This window comes from Pteronotus mesoamericanus, unplaced genomic scaffold, assembly GCF_021234165.1.
Source record: "Pteronotus mesoamericanus isolate MK-2021 breed Mesoamerican mustached bat unplaced genomic scaffold, CSHL_Meso_final scaffold_1186, whole genome shotgun sequence".
NCBI classification, from domain to species: Eukaryota; Metazoa; Chordata; class Mammalia; order Chiroptera; family Mormoopidae; genus Pteronotus; species Pteronotus mesoamericanus.
This window is the reverse complement of record NW_026555302.1, coordinates 3062193-3082411: the sequence shown is the minus strand read 5'-3', so window position 1 is coordinate 3082411 and position 20219 is coordinate 3062193. Positions and strand designations below refer to the sequence as shown.

The 20219-nt window shown below is 36.0% G+C and overlaps 1 protein-coding gene across 1 annotated transcript in view; it reads left to right on the top strand.

Annotated features, from left to right (window-relative positions):
- HMCN1 (hemicentin 1) overlaps nt 1-20219 on the top strand; it is a 392649-nt gene that overhangs the window by 266459 nt on the left and 105971 nt on the right. The window contains exons 43-49 of the mRNA XM_054587651.1: nt 2365-2487; nt 3247-3408; nt 7680-7961; nt 9001-9168; nt 14425-14538; nt 15099-15185; nt 17936-18127. Of these exons, the coding sequence (XP_054443626.1) occupies nt 2365-2487; nt 3247-3408; nt 7680-7961; nt 9001-9168; nt 14425-14538; nt 15099-15185; nt 17936-18127 (1128 nt within the window). The remainder of the gene's footprint in view (nt 1-2364; nt 2488-3246; nt 3409-7679; nt 7962-9000; nt 9169-14424; nt 14539-15098; nt 15186-17935; nt 18128-20219) is intronic.

Sequence of the window (20219 nt, the reverse complement as noted above, 5' to 3'; positions counted from 1 at the left end):
GTTGGACATGGATGGATGAGTGAGTGAATGAAAAATGTCACGCACTGCAAAGTCAAATTAGACATAGACTATGAAGTGTGCTTTACAAGTTTCCTCTAATAGAGGAAAGCAGAATACAGTAGATACAAGAATGAATGGGAAGAGAGTGTTAAGATCTCAAGGACAGATTCACTCAAAAATATTTCTGCTTGACTCTGTGTACTGGGCATTAAGCCATGGGTGGGCAGAGAGAGGTTAATGAGAGAAGACAACAGCACTGTTCACACAGAATTTATATTCTGCTGACCTAGACATATCTCAATAGCCAATTAAAATTAAATTTTCTAAGAGCTATCATTGGAAGTTTTATAAGACAATGTATCAGGGGCTCATGATCTCTAGTGGAAATTTTTAAGATGAGGAGGAGTTCACTCTGTCAAGAGAATGGAAGCATTACAAGCCTGGAGAATACTGTCTACATTCAGTTAATGGAACATCATCCACTATGGAGCTTAGGGTGGTGCAGAGGAGAGTGAGAGATATGATGTAGGCAAGGTTAAGGGGAGCACATTGAAGAGGGCCTCTAAAACCAATTTTAAAAGTATGGATTTGATTCTAAAGGCATATGATACTTGATCTGTACTTGAGGAAGAAAGCAGATGAATTCTAGAAGTATGTAAGGAATTGGATTAATAGGATTAATTGGTAGGCAGAGAATTGTGGAAACAAGAATAGTAAAGGATGAATGTCGGTATGAGTTGGCCAGCAGGGCTGTGTGGTCATGGCATCCTCCCTTAGAGAGGGAACAAAGGTAGTTGAGTTTATTTTGAAGTCAGTCAGTGTTGACAGTGCTTTAGGAAGGCATCCAACTCAAAAAGTTAAATAGTCAGAGGGGGTCTGCATTAAAGGTACAGGTTTGCCAGTATTTGTCTCAATGGAAGCCTCGGATGTACAGGAGGGTAGAGTTAAGGATAGCAATCATGGATTTATAGTGGTGGCAATTCATGTAATTGCCATTTTATTTTGTAGAACTTTTTATCTCTTGGTATAGGTGATGTCAAAATCTCCACTAGATATCATGAACCCCTTGTATGTTGTCTTATAAAACTTCCTATGATAGCTCTTAGAAAATACAGGATTCATCTGGGGCAGTTGTGTTACCAAGTAGGAAGGACAGCAGTACAAGGCAGTTGAGAATATTGGCAAAGGAGCTGTTGAAAATATTGATCATGAAATCTAAGCTGGATAGGGAAGTCAGTAAACAAAAGAATAACCAGCTAGATTGGGAGATTTCTGAGAAGTGAAAGGACTTGAGATTCAATTAGATTGATGAATTGAGAATTGGGAATAATGAAGTGAAAGAGCTATAAGGATAGAGTAGTTATCAGAGAGTGACCTAAATTCATAAATTTATAAGAGGACGTTATAGATGATAAAATGGGGATGGCCTCAGATGAAGAAAGGGATGAGCAGACCAAGGAGCTGAATCTCATCCCAGGGTGTTTTGGCTGGAAATACATGTGGATGTTAAGTTTATACAGAAGGATGGCAGGTCTTCATGTGAAGAGGAGGGATATATACAAGTACCAAATTGTTCAGTGAATGAAAAAATAATGGGGTTCACAGATGGTAGTAAGAAAAAAGAAGTAAATTGGTGGCATGAACCTCAAGAGAATAGAGCTTGTGGGGGTGGCTGAACAGTGGCTGGAAGCTGCCTTGGAGGATGAGGAGGATTATCCCACACCTTTCCTCCCAAGGTCTTGGGAGAACAAGCATCTGCCACCTGATAATATTGCAACCAGAGGAGTGGCCGAGGAGAGTTCGGCCATCAAATGTCTCGGACTCCGCCTCTGAGACAAGTGTAGGAGTCAGGATTCACTTTGGATGTTCCAAGGAGAAGCTGGAGACCAGTGGGAGTCAGGCTCTGCCATCTAGTATAGATAACAGGTCTGCATCTTAGATCAAATTAATTGCCTCCATTCTTTACTATGTGTTACATGCATGTTGTTTTCCAATTCTCTCCAGCCTCTGAGATAGGTATCAAAATGACTGGATTAAGTTTAAACTTGGTAAGTGTCTTAGATTTTTGGTGCATGATGTCTAAATATCTGTAATAAATTAGCTTCTTTTTATGCCACTCTGAATATTTTAATAATTAAGTGTCTGTCTGTGGGAATGGCAAGTCTGCTATTTGGTGATTAGTGTGTGTCCTACAGTTGACTTTCAATGTGTTGTTGATATGTCAACCTTGAGTGCTACTTATTTTCTGTGTCATTTGAGTGCAATCTTTTTTAAAAACATGTAAAGTGTTAGGGCAATTTTATATTAAATAAGTGTTAAAATAGTATTTTGTTTTGTTTTGTTTTGTTTTGTTTGCTATTTCAGTACCACCAAGTATTTATGGTTCTGAAGAAGTTGCTCAACTTACAGTCATTGAAGGGAATCTCATTAGTCTATTGTGTGAATCAAGTGGTATTCCACCCCCAAATCTCACTTGGAAGAAGAAAGGTAAGTTTTCATCCTTTGACATTTATAAAATTAAATATAACATTAGATGAATTTATATTTTATCTGACAAATATGTTAATTTATTAACAAATTTTCTGGGGCAACAAATTTTCCAGTAACATACTGGAAAGCATAATTAAATATTAAATGTACAGTGTGATACTTCTGTACTATCTAGCTGAAAAATCTTAAATTTTGAGACTAATGGCCTCCCAGAAAAAAATTTCTATATTGTTCTTTAATTAAATGCACTACAGGATAGCTACAATGATTGAAAATTTATCAATTGAAGAACTATTATTTTTCTTTAAAATAGGATTAAAAATTATTTTCTAAAGCAAACATTTTGCTGTATTTGTAACAGTCTTGTAAATGGGTGTTAAGATTAAATTGTACGGTTGGACAGATTTTCAACTTATTCACTGACAAATATTTGTTTCCATTAATAATCAGACAGATCATTGAAATATTTAGCTGATTTTAGAAATCATTTTTATTTTCCTGTTTTAAGATTTATATTTTGTTATTTTTCTAAGTATCTTCTTTCAAATGCAATATTGGTTGAGAATTTGCCAAAATTTTGCAGATTTTCTTGGTAAACATTTTCTTCTCCATCTTTTTCCTCTCCTCCTTGTCCGTCGGGCCCCTCCTGATGCTCTTTCTTCTCCTCCTCCTCCTGTTTTGTGTAGGATTACTTTACAGTGTCACACAATGCTTTGTCTTTTTGCCTCACGTTCTGCCATTTGGTTTTCTTCGTAGGCTCCCCAGTGCTGGCTGATTCTGCAGGGCGAGTGCGGACTTTGTCGGGAGGCAGACAGTTGCAGATTTCCGTAGCCGAACAATCTGACGCAGGGCTTTACACGTGTGTGGCATCGAATGTTGCTGGAACTGCAAAGAAGGACTACCAGCTGCAAGTTTATAGTAAGTTATTGATTAGCCAGGCTTTGGCGTGATTTTCTTTTAAATATGTACATCTTTCCCTTTTATTTTTCTTCATATCTTTAAAATACATTCCAAGCTATGTGATTATAATATACCTATCATAAGACCCATAAGTTTAAATTGTGCTGACATGATCAAGAGCAGTTACTTATATGTGGCCAATATCCTTACTGAACAGAAACACAAAAATCTCCAACAAAATATGAGCAAACCAAATTCCACAATACATTAAAAGGATCATTCATCATGATCAAGTAGGATTTATTTCAAATATCCAAGGATGGCTTAGCATTCTCAAATCAATTGATGTGATACACCACATTAACAAAATGAAGAAAAAGCCATACAATCATATCGATAGAAGCAGAAAAAAAATTGACAAAATTTAACATCCACTTATGATTTTAAAAATCTCAAAAAAGTGAATATGGTAGAAATGTATGTACCTGAACATAATAAAGGCTATATGTGACAAATCTGCAGCTAATATCATACTCAATGGTGAAAAGCTGGAAGCTTTTTATATAAGATCAGGAACATGACAAGGATATCCACTCTGCTACTTATATTCAACATGATATAGGAAATTCTAGCCATATCGAGTAGGCAAGAAAAAGAAACAAAGACATCCAAATCAGAAATGAAGAAGTAAAACTCTCACTGTTTGCAAATGACATGATATAATATATATAAGAAACCATAAAGACTCTACCAAAAAAATGTTAAAACTAATTAAAAACTTCAGCAAAGTTGCAGAATACAAAGTCAATGCACAGAAATTCATGGTATTTCTATACATTAATAACAAACATCAGATAAATTAAGAAGACAATCCCATTTACAACTGCATCAAAAATAATAAAATACTTGGGAAAAAATTTAACCAGGAAGTGAAAGACCTGTACACTGAGAATTACAAGAAACTGATCAAAGAAATTGAAGAAACAAATAAATGGAATGATATTTTATGCTCATGGATTGGAAAATGTAATATTGTAAAAATGTTCATATTACCCCAAACAATCTACAGATTCAGAGTAATTCCTATCAAAAGTTATTTTCCATAGAACTAGAATAAATAGTTCTAAAACTTTTATGGAATGACAGAAGATCCCAAATTGCCAGAGCAATCTTAAGAATGAAGAACAAAATTGGAAGTATCATGCTCCTTAGTTTCAAACAATAGTACAAAGCTTTTCTAAACAAAACAATATAATATTGGCATAGAAACAGGCATACAGATCAATGGAACAGAATGTACAGCCCAGATATATACCCACATATATATCAACAAATTAATTTACAACAAAGGAGCTAAGAACATACAATGAAGAAAGGACAATTTCATTAAAAAATGGTGTTGGAAAACCAGACAACCATGTGCAAAAAAAATTAACTTAGATCACAGTCTCGTATAATGTACATAATTAATTTAAGTGAATTAAAGACTTGAAAATAAACCCATAAATACTAAAATTCTAGAAGAAAACATTGGTGGAAACTCCTTGATATCAGTCTCAGTGATGTTTTTGTGGATCTGACTCCAAAAGCAAGGAAGCAAAAGCAAAAATAAACAAATGAGACTGTATCAAACTAAAAAACTTCTGATAGTGAAGAAAATGATCATCAAAATGAAAAATAAATCTACTGAATGGAAAAACTATATTTGCAAATCATACATCCAACAAAAGGTTAATATCCAAAATGAATAAAGAATTCATACTACTCAACATAAAAAAAAGACTTGATCAAAAAATGGGCAGAAGATCTGAATAGACATTTTTCCAAAGAAGACCTACAGGTGACCACTAGGCACATGGAAAGATATTCCACATCACTAATTATTAGGGAAATTGAAATCAAAACCACAATGAGATATCACCTCAAACCTGTTACAGATCATTGTTATCAAAAGACAAAAAACAATAGGAGTTGAAGGGGATGCAGAAGAAAGGGAACTCTCATGCACTGTTGGTGAGACTGTAAATTGGTGCAGCCACTATGTCAAACAGTATGGAGATTCCTCAAAAAACTAAGACTAGAACTATCATTTATTTGATCCAGCTATTCCACTGGATTTTTATCCAAAGAATATAAAAACACTAATTGGGAAAGATATGGACACATCTGTGTTTATTGCAACATTTTTTTTACAATAGCCAAGATGTGGAAACAACTTAAGTGTCCATCAGTGGATGAATGGATAAAGAGAAATGGTGCACGTATGCAATGGAATACCACTTGACTACAAAAAAAGAAAAAAAGAATGAAATTTTGCCATTATTACACAGATGAACTTTGAGGTTATTTTGCTAAGGGAAATAAATCAGGTGGAAGAAGACAAATACTATATGATTTCACTTATATGTGAAATCTAAAAAACCAAAAAAAGGAAGAAAACAAAGAAACAAATGCATAGATACAGAGAACTGATTGTTAGTTACCAAAGGGGACAGTGTTGGGGAGAGTGTGAAATGGGTGAAGGGGGTCAACTTTATGACGAAAGATGGTAACTAGACTTTTGCAGATGATCATGTTGTAGTACATACAGATGTTAAATTATTGTGTTATACACCTGAAACTTTTATAATGTTAAATACCAATTATACCTCATTAAAAAAAAGTCATATCTTTCCTTTTTACCAGGAGAGCTAAAAATTCCCCAAACCCATAAGTCCCACTCCCTGCCAGTAGACCTTTTACTTGGATTTTCTTAGATTTGGCCTAAATAGATTCATGTGGCCACCTCAGTTTTCCAAGGAGACTGAGAAATAGTCTCAGCTTTTCCAACTCCTGTAGAGGAAGGTGGAAGGAAGAAATGAATTGGTAATAGACATTGGGGTGTGAGCTAGCTACCACATCTATTTTAAAATCAGTACCACAAAGACTTCTGCAAATATTCTGTGTAACTACTCCAAAGCAGGGGAAGTAGCAAGCACAGCATTCTTTCCTTATTGTGCTGAGAGGCTTATTTTAGGGATGAACCCATTTATAAAAAATGGACAAGAATTCCATTTCTCAGTCTACAAATCCCACTTCCATTAGTCCTAGGTATTTCTTTATCAGCTAATTTTGACCTCAAAAGGGAATTTAAAATTAATGAACGATAGATGTTAATGAGGATGTGGAGAAAAGGGAACCGCAGTTGCACTGTTGGTAGGGAATGGAGATTGGTGCAGCCTCTGTGGAAAACAATATGGAGGTTCCTCAAAAAATTAAAAATGGAACTGCATTATGACCTGGCAATTCCAGAGAATTCTGCATATATATACAGGGAAACCCAAAATGCTAATTCAATATAATATATGCACCCCCTATATTCATTGCAATGTTATTTGCAATAACCAAAATATGGAAGCAACCTAAAAGTCCACCAGCTGACTAGTGGATAAACAGTATGTGGTACATATATACAATGAAATATTACCAGCCATTAAAAAGAATAAAATCTTACCCTTTGCAACAGCATGGATGGACCTAAGGATATCATGCTAAGTGAAATCAGTCAGACCAAAAAAAGACAAATACCATACGATTTCACTTATATGTAGAATCTGAAAACCAAAATAAATAAACAAAAGAGAAACAGACTCATAGATACAGCAAACAGAAAAAGATTGCCAGAGGGAAAGGGAATAAGGGGCTTGGTAAAAAATTAAGTGAAGGAATTAAGAACTACAGATTGGTAGTCACAGAATAGTCCTGGGGATGTAAAGAACAGCCCAGGGAATATAATCAATAATATTGTAATAACTATATATGGTGCCGGGTGGTACTGGAAATCTGGAGGGGATCGCTTTGTAAAGTATATGACTGTATAACCATTATGCTTTATGGTGGAACTAATACAAAATAACATTGAACTTAAACTGTAAGTTCAGAGGATTTTAGGGCAGTGAAACTATTCTGAATAATGTTATAATGGAGAATACATGTCATTATATATCTGTCAAAATCTGTAGAATGTACAACACCAAGAATGAATTGTAATGTAAACTGTAGACCTTGAGAAATCATGATGTATCAAAGTACATTCATCAATTTAAACAAATGTCCCATTCTGGTGCAGGGTGTTGATATTGGGGGAAGCTCTGCATGTGTGGGGGCAGAGTGTATGGGAACTGTATTTTTTGCACAGTTTTGCTGTAAACCTAAAACTGCTCTAAAAAAATAAAATCTATTTTTAAAAAATAAATTTAACTTTGGCTGATGAAAATTCCTACGTATGCTTCTCTCTCTTTTAAATTCAGTTCGACCAACCATATCCAACAGCGGCAGCCACCCTACTGAAATTACTGTGACTCGAGGAAAGAGTATTTCCTTGGAGTGTGAGGTGCAGGGTATCCCTCACCCAACAGTGACCTGGATGAAAGATGGCCGCCCCTTGACCAAGGGAAGGGGGATAGAAATACTGGATGAAGGTCGCATCCTTCAGCTGAAGAACATTCATGTCTCTGACACAGGCCGTTATGTATGTGTTGCTATAAATGTAGCAGGAATGACTGACAGAAAATATGACTTGAGTGTACATAGTAAGTATAAAGAAGCTCAATAAGTCTATCCATTGGCTGATAAAATCTATAGCATACTGGATGGGAGGGATAGACCTTGAGTGTTGAGTCTTTTATGTATAGTATATTATTTTCTACACATGTACCACTTCTCTAGGTCTGTTTCATCACCTATGCTCCTATGCCTGACCTCCTATTTCTTACCTTGCTAAAATAAGTATATACTAAATATTCTTTTAGGAAAGCACGTAGTGAGATAGGTAATGGTGATGTTCAAGTACTTTGGATTCAATGATATCCCAGCTAATATTCTTTGATTCCGTGTTTTCCAAATTAGCTGTCTTGGCTAGTGTAAACCTAGGTTCTTTAGAGCTTACTGACTCAGCCTCAGTTGGTCATGAGTTATACTGAAATCAGCTTTAATATTCTAATTGGTGAGTCATAAATGTCATTAGGAATAGACCAAACATGTCTGTTGTCAGGGATACCTATATAAAATGAATCACAGTTTTTAGATCTAAAGAAAGAATGGTAAATTTAATAGACACAGTCATAGCTTGCAGGCAGTTAGGACTCACACAAAGTCCAGTATTAATATCCTGTAGTTTGCAGCTAGTACATGAGCCAAAGCTAGGGCAATGAGAAGATAAAAGAGAAAAGGAATCCATCTTAAGTATTTTTTGTTAGGTAACTTTTAATATTTAGGATTAGAATAATTTGTTAGAAAATCCTGCCTATAAGAAGGCCATGAATCCATATTACAAATTTAGCAGAAAAGATGAATGACTCATAGAAAATTATTCACCTTCACTGGAATAAAAATATCAAAGTCATTTATTGCTATTAGTGGGGAGGAAGTGACATTTTTACTTCTGAGAATGTCACGCTAAAATACTACTAGTACTAATTATAATAATGTCCTTGATGTGATTGCTTACTTTGCTGTTGACCAGAAAATGGAAGACTTGTTATTAACAATAAATTGTGTAAGGTTTGGTGTTTTGATATATGGTAGCTACCTTCCTTTCCATTTCTTGTGTGTCTTATTTTTGTCTTACAGCCCCTCCAAGCATCATAGGAAACCATGGGGCACCTGAAAATATCAGTGTGGTGGGAAAGAACTCCGTGTCCCTGACTTGTGAAGCTTCGGGAATTCCTTTGCCTTCAATTACCTGGCTTAAAGATGGCTGGCCCATCGGCCTTAGCGGTTCTGTGAGAATTCTCTCAGGTATCAGAAATTCTTGTAGCCTGATAATCTGCTTTTCTTCATGTGGCCACAATTTCTTCTTAATTTCTCATTTCTTCCTGTCTTATGTTTCTTTTTGATCTAGTTGCTTACTGTAATATCCACTGATCACGTTAAGAAAAAGAATTTTTAGAAGGGCATCAGGAGCTATACTAAAAGGGAAAAATCTCTACATTAGCTCTAGATTCTTTTATAAAAGAACACTGGGCACTCCCTTATTACCTAAATTACGGTGATGTCAGCACAGTCTTGCTACAGTGAGCACCACCCAATTTGAAAAGTGAAGAGTAAAAAAAAAAAAAGAAATGAAAACCAGACTCTAGAGAGAATTGTATTGTGTGATATACCTCCCTCCATAAGTGAGTATTTCACCTTATTCATTACTCTAACCTGAAAGAGTTTTATATTTACAGGATGGAATAGTTTACTGTGAGCTAAGACTTTATTACTGTAAAAGAGCTATCCAGCTTAATCTTCATCTAATTGGGTAGGAAATTCTATTAGCTTCTCCTTTATGGATCAGTCTAAGCATGGAGAGAGGTGTCTTGGGGCATGCCATAAATCTGCACCTTGTGCCTTTTAGCAATGACTTGGATATACACTAAGAAAATATTCGTGGCAAATCTGTGGTTAATAAAAAGCTTGGATACTTAGAAGGATGCCTAATGTGTTGAATGAAGACATCTGAATTCAAGCACAACTCATACTTTTGAATTTAACCTAACAAAATAAAAGCTAAATGAACTTCTGCACTTAAGTTTTAAAAAAATGATAAAAATTAGGGTGACTTTTCATATGAAGAGGTCTCTGAATTGTGTTATTAATTTATTGTGCATTAACAGTGTAATGTGTTTATCAAGAAAATAATACAATATTTTACTACATTAACAAAGTACTTTTTCCCCAGTAAGAAAAATGAGAGACCAATTGTTCTATGGATTTAATTCACTTATTAGGAAAAGTAGAAGAAGGATTTATTGACAATATTTTTAAGAAGGGTAACCGTGATAGTTAATGATTACAAAGTAATTTATGCTGATTATATTGAACCCAGAAAAATGAGCCTCATGTAACCTTATGGTTACATAAATTTAAACAGTTGAAGATCCATGGTGTAGAAAAGGATTATATTGGTTCTGTCTCATTCCAGAAGATTCTAGGGACAAATTTGGGTCTAAATAGAAAGAACTTTAAAAATACATACTGTTTATAAATCAAGATAAGCTACCTTAATAGTGAGTTCCCTGCCCCTAAATTTATTTAAAAATTAAATCCCCACTTTTGAAGGTTTTTGAGAAAAATGCATCTAAATATCCTAAGGTCCCTCTGTTTCTTCAAGATCACCCCCTATAAATGATGGGAACTTGATAAGGAATGTGCATTGCTATTAACCTCGTTTATCACCTATAATACTTACTAAACTTATCACCTCAGGCAAATTACTTGACATTGCTAACTTTAGTTTCTTTACTCGCAAAATTAAGATATTAATAAATTTGCCTCTTAGGAATTTTGTAAATATGAATCGAGTTAGTGTATGCAAAGCAACTAACACACTGCTTGTTTATATGGTAAGCATCCAATACATGTGTGTTGTTGTTGTTACCACAGACAACCTGGTGAAAGGTTTGTGGTCTTTCTGTCCTGGAAGACAGTCCTATGTCCTTATTATGGTGCTTTCATTTTCATGGACTCCTAGACCCATGTTGTTCTTTGGAAATGATAGTAATGGTAAAGATTTTGTTACCATTTGGTTACCCAAAACCTGAACACATTATCTTCTCGTCTTGAAATTATTCTTGTAATTTTCATTTTTTCTAGTTCTCAATTTCTCAAAAAGTAGGAACTCTTATTAAATATAACTACATCAGAACTCCTAGAAACGAAAAAGGCAAGACGGAGCGACATACGGTGGCTTATTATAGATGTACAAGAATGGTGTTTGGGTTTTCTTTAGTTTTGTTTTGCTTGACCGGCTGCTGGAGATCCTTGAGCGAACACAGTAAAAGTATTTCATCTTGTGGTACAGCCAAGGGAGTCATTCAGTTTTACAGTCTGGTGTGTGTTGTGCAATAGATGGATGAGAGTCGAATGAATGACATGTGACTCACTTGGTCCTTAGTCCTCTGCACACTTCTGTTTCGTTAAGATTAGCCCTCCCGAGACTTGCAGCACCGCTCTTCTGAGAGCAGTGCTCTGATGAAGTCTCTATTATTGTAGGAAGTTATGTGCCAAGAAGAGATAACTGCTATAAAAATTTAATAGGTACAAGCAATGTCTCTGTATAACTAACTGTCAGACCTTTTTTTATTTTTCACTGGATGAAGTGAGAAGACCAGGAAACAAAGAGATAAAGAAAGATCATGAGACTTAAGAGGTTTAGGTTTGCCAAGATGGCAATGACTCATAAAAGTTGGATTGTGTTAATATCTCTCAACTGGAATTATATCATGGTTTCACTAATCTGAAGTAGCAGTCAGCGCTTGAATCCTTTCCTAATTAACACAAATCTTTGACATGTTTAGATAATTTCTGTATTCAACTTTGCCTATGTAAATGCAGTTGGAAAAAAAGACTGAATTCAAGTAATCAGCTTTGTTTGTCTAAATGAGACGCTAAGTTCAACTTTCAGTGGTTTCAGGATGGGAAGCTTGCTTATGTAAAAACTCACTGACATCCTGTTGTGTTTAAAAAAACAGAGAGTAGGTAGAAACTCCTGACAAGTTCAGATCCAGGTGGATATTTACATGAAAATGTCATGTTTAATCATTTCAGTTATTTTAGTTCAAATGCAGGGTACTAAGCAAAAATATCTAAGCTAGAAAATTATTGTGAAATATAAGGAATGATGTCCATTTTTTACCTAGACTCTACTTTGCCAGTGGCTTTGAGAGCTCCTGTGTTTTAGTGCGTCTCTCAGTTCCCTTGCAGGCTCTGCTTCAGTCTCACTTGCTGGCTGCCCCTCTTCTTTTGTCCTCAAGTGGAGTTTCCCTCCAGATTACACCCTTCAGCCTGTCAGCTTCATTCTCAGTCTCTACATTTCTTTGATGATGAATCTTGAGTCAAACAAAACATTACATATAAATTCAAAATAAAAAAAAAAAGCTGAGTTGTGCTAGTGAGTGAGGTGACCCCCTCATTAATTTTAATATGAATAATTCTAGGTGTCACAGGGAGTGACATTGCTAAAATTCACGTGTCACAGGGGAGTGTGGGGCGTGGACGCTCCTGGATCTGAGGGTCACTGTCCAAGCCAGCTGAGGAGGGAGCAGGGCTCTGAATCCCGCAGAGCCTGTCCCAGGGTTATCACAGATGGGGGGAATAAACACGAGTTGTTGCGAGCACTTCTCTCTTTGCCAGGAGAGGGGACAGGGCACTTCCTTCTAGTGGAGAAGGCCCCGAGCCCCCGTGCCCGAAAGCTTTTACTGAGAACCATATGCACAGGGGTATACGGCAAAGCTCATCAATCACTGTCAAAAGCCTATGTTTGCAGAAAACAAATAGAGATTATGGATAACAATTGAAGGAACACAAGAGATCTGCCTCAGGTCAGGGTCTATGAATAATGTAAATCTCCTTCCCAGTATGAGCCAGTTATCATAGCTTTTGAAGGAAGAACAAAGCATGTTTAGAGGAACTTCTCAGCCTGATTTTCCCTGGGAACAGCCCCATCCAGTTTAGGGGTGTACCTGCCTTTAGTATTGTTTCAAGCCTGAGCCAGGCAGGGAGGGCAGAGCCACCAAGAGATAAGGAGACTTCTTTCTTAGATAGAATGAGGACTCTGGCCCTGTCCAAGCCAAGCCAAGGGGTACGGGCCTTTTTGCCCTTTCTCCGTGTCCCCCCAAGTCCTTGTCTGCTGCCCATACTGGCCGATGTCTGTCTTAGGCTGTGGCCCTGCCAGGGAGACAGGTATCATCTCTTCAGTGGCCTGTTTTCCCAAGGCCTCCTTGATTAGCTCCAGCCTTGGGGCCCTCTTGCCTGTCGGTAGAGCTACAGTCCCTGAAACCAGGCGGGACAGTTTCCAACATCTAGGAGTCCATGCAACTCAGTTGAAAACTCGTGGCCAGACTCATGGTTTCAACCGTACTTTACATATTATTGTCACCCGTAGCTGGGTTGCTGGTAGAGTCCTCTTTCTAACATTCCCATTTTATATATTCAATGGCTAATTGGGAATTTCTTTTTCTAAACATCTTATCACAGTTGTCTTTCTGGGGGAGATGAGGACAACTGCAATTGCACAACAATAAATAAATAAATAAATAAATAGGTGGAAATAAAAGAAGATAAAGCACAGATCAGATCATGACCTTATTGTGTTTACATACTTCTCTAGTTTTTAATGAACACAGCATTTAGGTTCCTTAGCATGGCACTCAAGGGCCCACAGAATTTGGCCATACTCCACCTAGACTTATCTGTCACCATTTTCTCCACCTCCACTGCTTAAGGTACTTCTAGTTACATCTGCTTTCTACCCCCATATCCTCCTTCATATACTACCTATTATGAAGCCCCTCAGCTCCTCTGTAGATTAAAGTATATGAGAGGGGACCCAAAAAACCCAGAATTATCTTCTAGGTGACAGGCCCCTTGTAGTAGAGACTTCCTCCACTAGGTGAATGTTCTAGGAGCCCATCTGTATCAGTATAACAGCTGGCATTGTGAGAGGCTGTGTTTGGCTTCAGAGAATTTTTTCTGAAGACTCTCTTAATGCATTTGCCCATTTCATGATGAGCGATTTACAAGTGCATCTGAAACAAAAAATGACAGAAACACTAAAAGACATCAAAATCAACACATTCAAAAACTGTTTTGAACAGTGCAAAAGAAAAGTCTCAACAGGCGTATTGCATCAAATGGAGAGTACTTTGAAGGTGACTGAAGTTTAAATATGTAAGAATAAATACACAATTTTTTTATACACAAATTCCAGGGGTTTTCTGGGTCCTCCCTTGTACTTACCTTGTAAGGTGCTGTTAAAACATCTCTGTGAAACACCATTTCTTGCTTGCTGTCACTTAGCAATGTATTTATTTTTTTACCCATCAACTCAGAAAATTTTTCCGAATTATCTGTTTTGTTTCACATAGGCTTAAAATGTGTAATAAAAATATGACATTCACTTAAAAAACTTTTGAAGGATATTGATTAAATTTCACCTATATTGAACATCACTTGGACAATTGATAAAGTTTCAGATTTCTTTTTGAATCTTCTGGCGGTTTGCTTCTTCAGGAGGTAGGACCCTGCGGCTGATGCAGACAAGAGTAGAAGACGCTGGCCAATACACTTGTGTCGTAAGGAATGCAGCTGGTGAAGAAAGAAAGCTCTTTGCACTTTCAGTATTAGGTATTTATCTAATTTGCAATACTTAGGTAAAAATCGAATTGCCTCAAATGCCTTCTGGAACCAGAGTTAAATTTTATCTGCCACTTGATCTCATATTTATGTATTCTTTGGCCCCTGGGTTGTTGCTGTTGATAAGAATTCAGTATTAGAATAATGTGGAGGAAATCAGTTGGATTAAAATGGGTAAAATTTCCTATCTTGTTTGTTTGTAATTGTTCAACAATATGCTAAGATTCTGATAACTTTTTTAATGTGAGTGCTTCTTAGAGTGAGGAAAAAAAGAGTCTATTGAATGTTTTACTCATTAATTTGTTGACATGTTTATCCAGACTTTATAATTTATATAATAGAATTCATTATATGATTGAATTCCTGACATCTTACTTTATAATATATCTTAATTGATCAAAATCATATTGTGACATTATTTTAGTAGTCAAATAATGATAATTTGGGGGTTTGCTTTAAAGGTTATAGCTTAATAAAAATGTAAACCTAGATGCTATAGGAAACAGCCCTGTGGTTAGAATTGTTACTTTTTCTGGGGTTTTTTTTTCCAGTACCACCTCACATTGTGGGTGAAAATACATTGGAAGATGTGAAGGTAAAAGAGAAGCAGAGTGTTACACTGACTTGTGAAGTGACAGGTAAGGGCCTCGGCTCTCGGACTTCAACTCTTCCCCCACCTACTGATCATTTATTGCCTCCACCACATATTTTAATTAGTTGAGAGAAATTCAAGCTGCTGTGATATGCATTAGAAATTGAATTCTAGTCCAGTATAGCTGGTAGAAATGTAGGAGGAAACCTCTCAGATTCTGTAGAGATAAAAAGGAAATTCCTTCATGAAAGAAAGAGGGGAGGGAGGAAAGAAAAGGAAAGACACACTGACCTTTTCTTTTATTCAGTAAATTATTATTTTTTATTAAAAAAATTCTGCTACTATTTGAATGTAGGATGTCTCTGCCCCACCCCCTCTTATTTTGTTTTCTTCATTCTTGGTTGAAGGTTGCACTTTCCTTTTCTTTTCCTGTTTTCTTAAATTTCACTTCAAAAAAAAAGTAGGGGTTTTGGTGGAAGGTGGCATTACTGACAATGGGGATTGCTCAGAAACATAAGTGTCTCTTGTAGTTAACATGTTTAATTTCCATGTTTTTTATTTGTGAATTTCCCAGCTTTCCTCCTGTTGTTGATTTCTCATTTCAGCCACTGTGGTCAGGAAAGATATCTGGTATAATTTCAATCACCTTAAATTTACTGAGACTTGTTTTGTGGTCTAACATAAGATCCATCATAGAAACTGTTCCATGCATCCTCAAGAAGAATGTATGTTCTGCTGTTGTTGAATGGAATGTTCTGTATATGTCTGTTAGGTAAATGGTGGTTTTCAAATCCTGTTTTGATTCCCATACTAGATGTCTATCCATTGTTGAAAGCAGGGTAATAAGTCCCCAACTATTATTTTATTGCTGTTTATATTTCTTTTTAGTTCTGTTAGTATTTGCTTTTTATATTTAGGTGCTCTGGTATTGGGTGCATAAATATTTACTATTAAACTTCTTGATGGATTGACCTCTTTTTCATTGTAAAATAACCTTCCTTGATTTTTTTGACCACTGTTAGCTTAAAGTCTACATTGTGTGATATAAGTATAGCTATCCTGTGTTCATTTGATTACCATTTTCTTGAAATATCTTTATACATCTGCTCACTCTCCGTCATATGTGTCTTTAAAGCTAAAATGAGTTTCTTGTAGGAAGCCTATTGCTGCACCTTGTTTTTTAATCCATCCAGCCATTCTGTCTTTTGATTAGAGATTTTAATCCACTTACATTTAATTATTGGTAGGTAGGGACTTACTATTGGTATTTTGTTAATTGTTTTTTTTTTTTATTTTTTGTAGATCCTTTGTTTCCTATTATCTTGCTCTTATTTTGTGATTTGATGACTTTGGAAAGTTCACAATTTCCTTCTGCTTGATCAGCCCTTATGTTGAACTTCTCTTTTAAATGCTTCCATTCATTCAATTCTTTAGCTCTAAGATTTTTGTTTTGTTCTGTTAATAGTTTCTCTTTCTTTGTTGAACTTCTCATATTGTTCATGCATTGTTTTCCAAATTTTGTTGTTGCCTATTTTTGTGGTTCACTAAACTTCCTTATGAGGACTATTCTGACTTCTTTGACAGAGAGTTTATTGGTCTCCATTTCTTTAGGGACAGATACTGGAACTTTAGTAGTTTCCTTTAGTGGTGTCTTATTTATCTGTTTGTTGTTGTTGTTGGTATCTGTGCATTTGAGAAAAGGGTCTCTCTTCCAGACTTCATAGGTTTATGTCGGCAGGGATAATCCTCTGCCAGTCAGCTCGGCGTGGTGTTCTGGACAGGTTAGATGGTAGCACCTTTGGGCAGGTAGAGCTTTCCATCAGGGTCTACACTTGGGGGAGGTCAGTGCCTGAGCTTTGAGGTTGGGATGGGTGTTGCTATTGCTGGGAACAGTTGGATAAGACTGCTGGCTCTGTTCCCTGCACAAAGGCAGCTGTAGGATCGGCTCCATCATTGCCTGGCTTCTCTGGTTAGGCTTCCTAGTTGGCCAGGACTGGGTGCTGTCCTCAGCAGCTGGGCAGGCACTGCTCCCCTGCCAGGGCAGGGCCATAGCACACACTCCACAACCAGCACAGCTGGGCCTTCCAGGTTTGATATAATGTCATCATAGCCCTCTTTACTAACAGAACTTGCTTTTATGGTTTTGAAATTAAAAATTAAAAAATTTACTTGAGTAAATTAAAACAATATTTAACCTAAGTCCCATGTTAAAATAAATATAAAATGTATTTCCCTATGGGCTATAAATATTAAAGGAATGATAACTGTATATCTTTATTTATTTACCTACTTATATATCTATGCTAGAATCCTGGTATAAACTCAAAATATCTGCCTATTAAATTATTTATTTAAAGGGTTTTTTCTTTATATAGCTATGAAAAATATAAATTATTATTTTAAAATTTAATATAAATGTGAAGATATTTATTAGTAATAATTTTAATAAAAATATACCCTCCATTCTTCTTAAGTATCTTTACTATGAAAAAATTTCATTGTAATAGTCTAAGGTATGATATAAATTTAAACACAAAAATTAATTTAGAATTATTTCACTTAGAGATAAAACTAATCTACTTTTAAAAATGATTTCTAATCTGAACATTGTTTAATCATAGCATGATTATTATTATTATGTTAGGTTATGCTTGACATTTATTTTGGAATGAATGGTTACTGCATTGTTTTCAAAGTAGAATGTTTAGAAAGGCAAATGAGTGAAATACTTTTTTTCAGGTATCACTCGCAGACATACAATGATAGCCAGCTCTCAGAAATGGCTTTTTGTTACAGGGAATCCAATGCCAGAAATTACATGGCACAAAGACGGGCAGCTCCTCCAAGAAGATGACACCCATCACACTATGTCTGGTGGCCGTTTTCTTCAGATTAGCAATGCCCAAGTGTCCCACACTGGAAGATATACATGTGTGGCTTCTAACGCAGCTGGTGACAAGAGCAAAAGCTTCAGTCTTAATGTGTTGGGTAGGTAGAAGCAGTGCCTCAAAACTTGAAGAATCAGACATGACTGTAAGCTAACTTTCTTCTTTTCTTTTTCTGTTTACTTAATATTTCTACCATAGAATTTCATTATTCAAGGAGTGCCAGTGCTTGTGGACATTTGGTGTTCTTTTGTATTAATTCATACATTCACTCATTACATATTTGGAATACGTACTATGTTCCAGGTACTGTGTCTTATGCTAGGGACACAGTTATGCGCAAAATAAATGTTAAATAAGCAGTACTAAATGCTCAACCTGAGATGTTTTATCCATTCTTTGTGGGACTCTGCCATTGATTATTGTTTGTACTGAAGTCTATGTTTGCTACCTATGGTGAAAGAAATGTAGAAAAGGCTTCTGGATTAAAATGGAAACTGAGACCATGGAGTAAGTTTTAAATTTCACATGATTTTCTTCTGATTTAACACAAATTAGCCTGTGCATTAAACACTAAGCCCTTTGAGAGCAATAAAAACTACACTAGAAAAAGGGGACTAGGAATGATGAAATAACTGTACATTCAGTTCATGCCACATCAAAATTATGCTTATGCCTCAGAAATTACCTTAAAATAGACTCCTAATTTCTGCTCATGTTCTGAAATTTAAAATGCACCACCATAATGTATTGTATTTGATTACTGACATCAAAATACTTTTCATTCCACTAAAATCAACTATATTTGAGTATGCAAAATTTTGCTGTATTTTATTTTTGTACTTATTGGCAAGACTGTTTTTGGAAATACATAGTCAGACACATAGAAACCTTCCATTCAGGATATAGCCTTCAGGTGGCTTACATTCTAATTGCGTAGAAAATATATACATAAGTCAATATATAAGAAAAATTAAGTCAAAATACTGGATAATGTAGAGTAAGTGTCAAATGAATAGTATGTAGAAATAATAATTATATTCAACTATAAACTTTTCAAAGTAGAGCCCCTCTTTATCTTATAACGGACTTAACCCCAGCTTGTAATAGGGCATTGAATGACAGATACATGGGTAATTATGAATGAGATTTCACGACCTAGTTGTTTCATGACACATCGGTGCTCCCTACACACCCATCAGTGTGTGAAAGGCAAATGCCCAGCCCTGGATTTCCTCTCCTCTCCTATAGTTCATTGCCCTTCTTAGATAATAAGTTTCTCATGACTCCTTCCTCCTACCTCTGATTCACCTCCCAATTGTGACTCATGTCGAAGCCCTATCCTCTGTCCTCTGGAAATCTGATCTAAAACGCTTTCCAGCCCCTAGTTGTAATTGAATTAGGACTTCCTAAGACTCTGCATCTTTCCACCTTCTTTGGTATGTCGGTCATTCTTATCATTCTCAGTACCTGCAGCTTCACCTTCTACTGTCTCTGTCACTTCCTATTGTAACCACTCCCTGTATATAATTCTTATGCCACTAAAAGTGGGCCTCTACCCACACTGGGATTGACACTGCTGTGGCAAGACTACCCTGGTGCTAGATCCAACTAATATTTTTTAGTTCTTCTCTTATTGGTTTGGGCATTATTTATCGCATTCTCCTTGAGAGTGTCCTTCCTTAGTAATTCTGGCACACCTTTCATTGCTCCCTTTCTCTGTCCTGTGTGAACTCTTAATCATCTCTTAAACATTAAATTCCCTAGCATTTTGTCCTTACTTCGTTGCTCATTTTATTCTAGTTAGTTCCTTCAGATAATAAACTTATTTCCCAGGTTTAATTAACCTATAGACTGGTGGCTTTTTAAATCCATACCTGCAACCCAGATCTTTCTCCCAAGGTTTGGATTTCTATATACTATTGCCTGTTGGACATTTCTACCTGGAATTCCCATAGACACTAAAAATCTAAGATATTCAGAACTGAACAAACCATCCTTTCCTCCTAAATGAGCAAATCTTCCTATATTTTCCATTTATGTTGCTTCACTGCATTTTATCTAGGTTCCCAAGCAAGAAAGCTGGGAATTATCTTTGACTTTGGTTTTTCATAACCCCCAAATTCTGTTATCAGGTCCTGCCAGTTGACTTCCTAAATATTTCTTCAGTTATTCCGTGCTCTTTATAGCTTCCC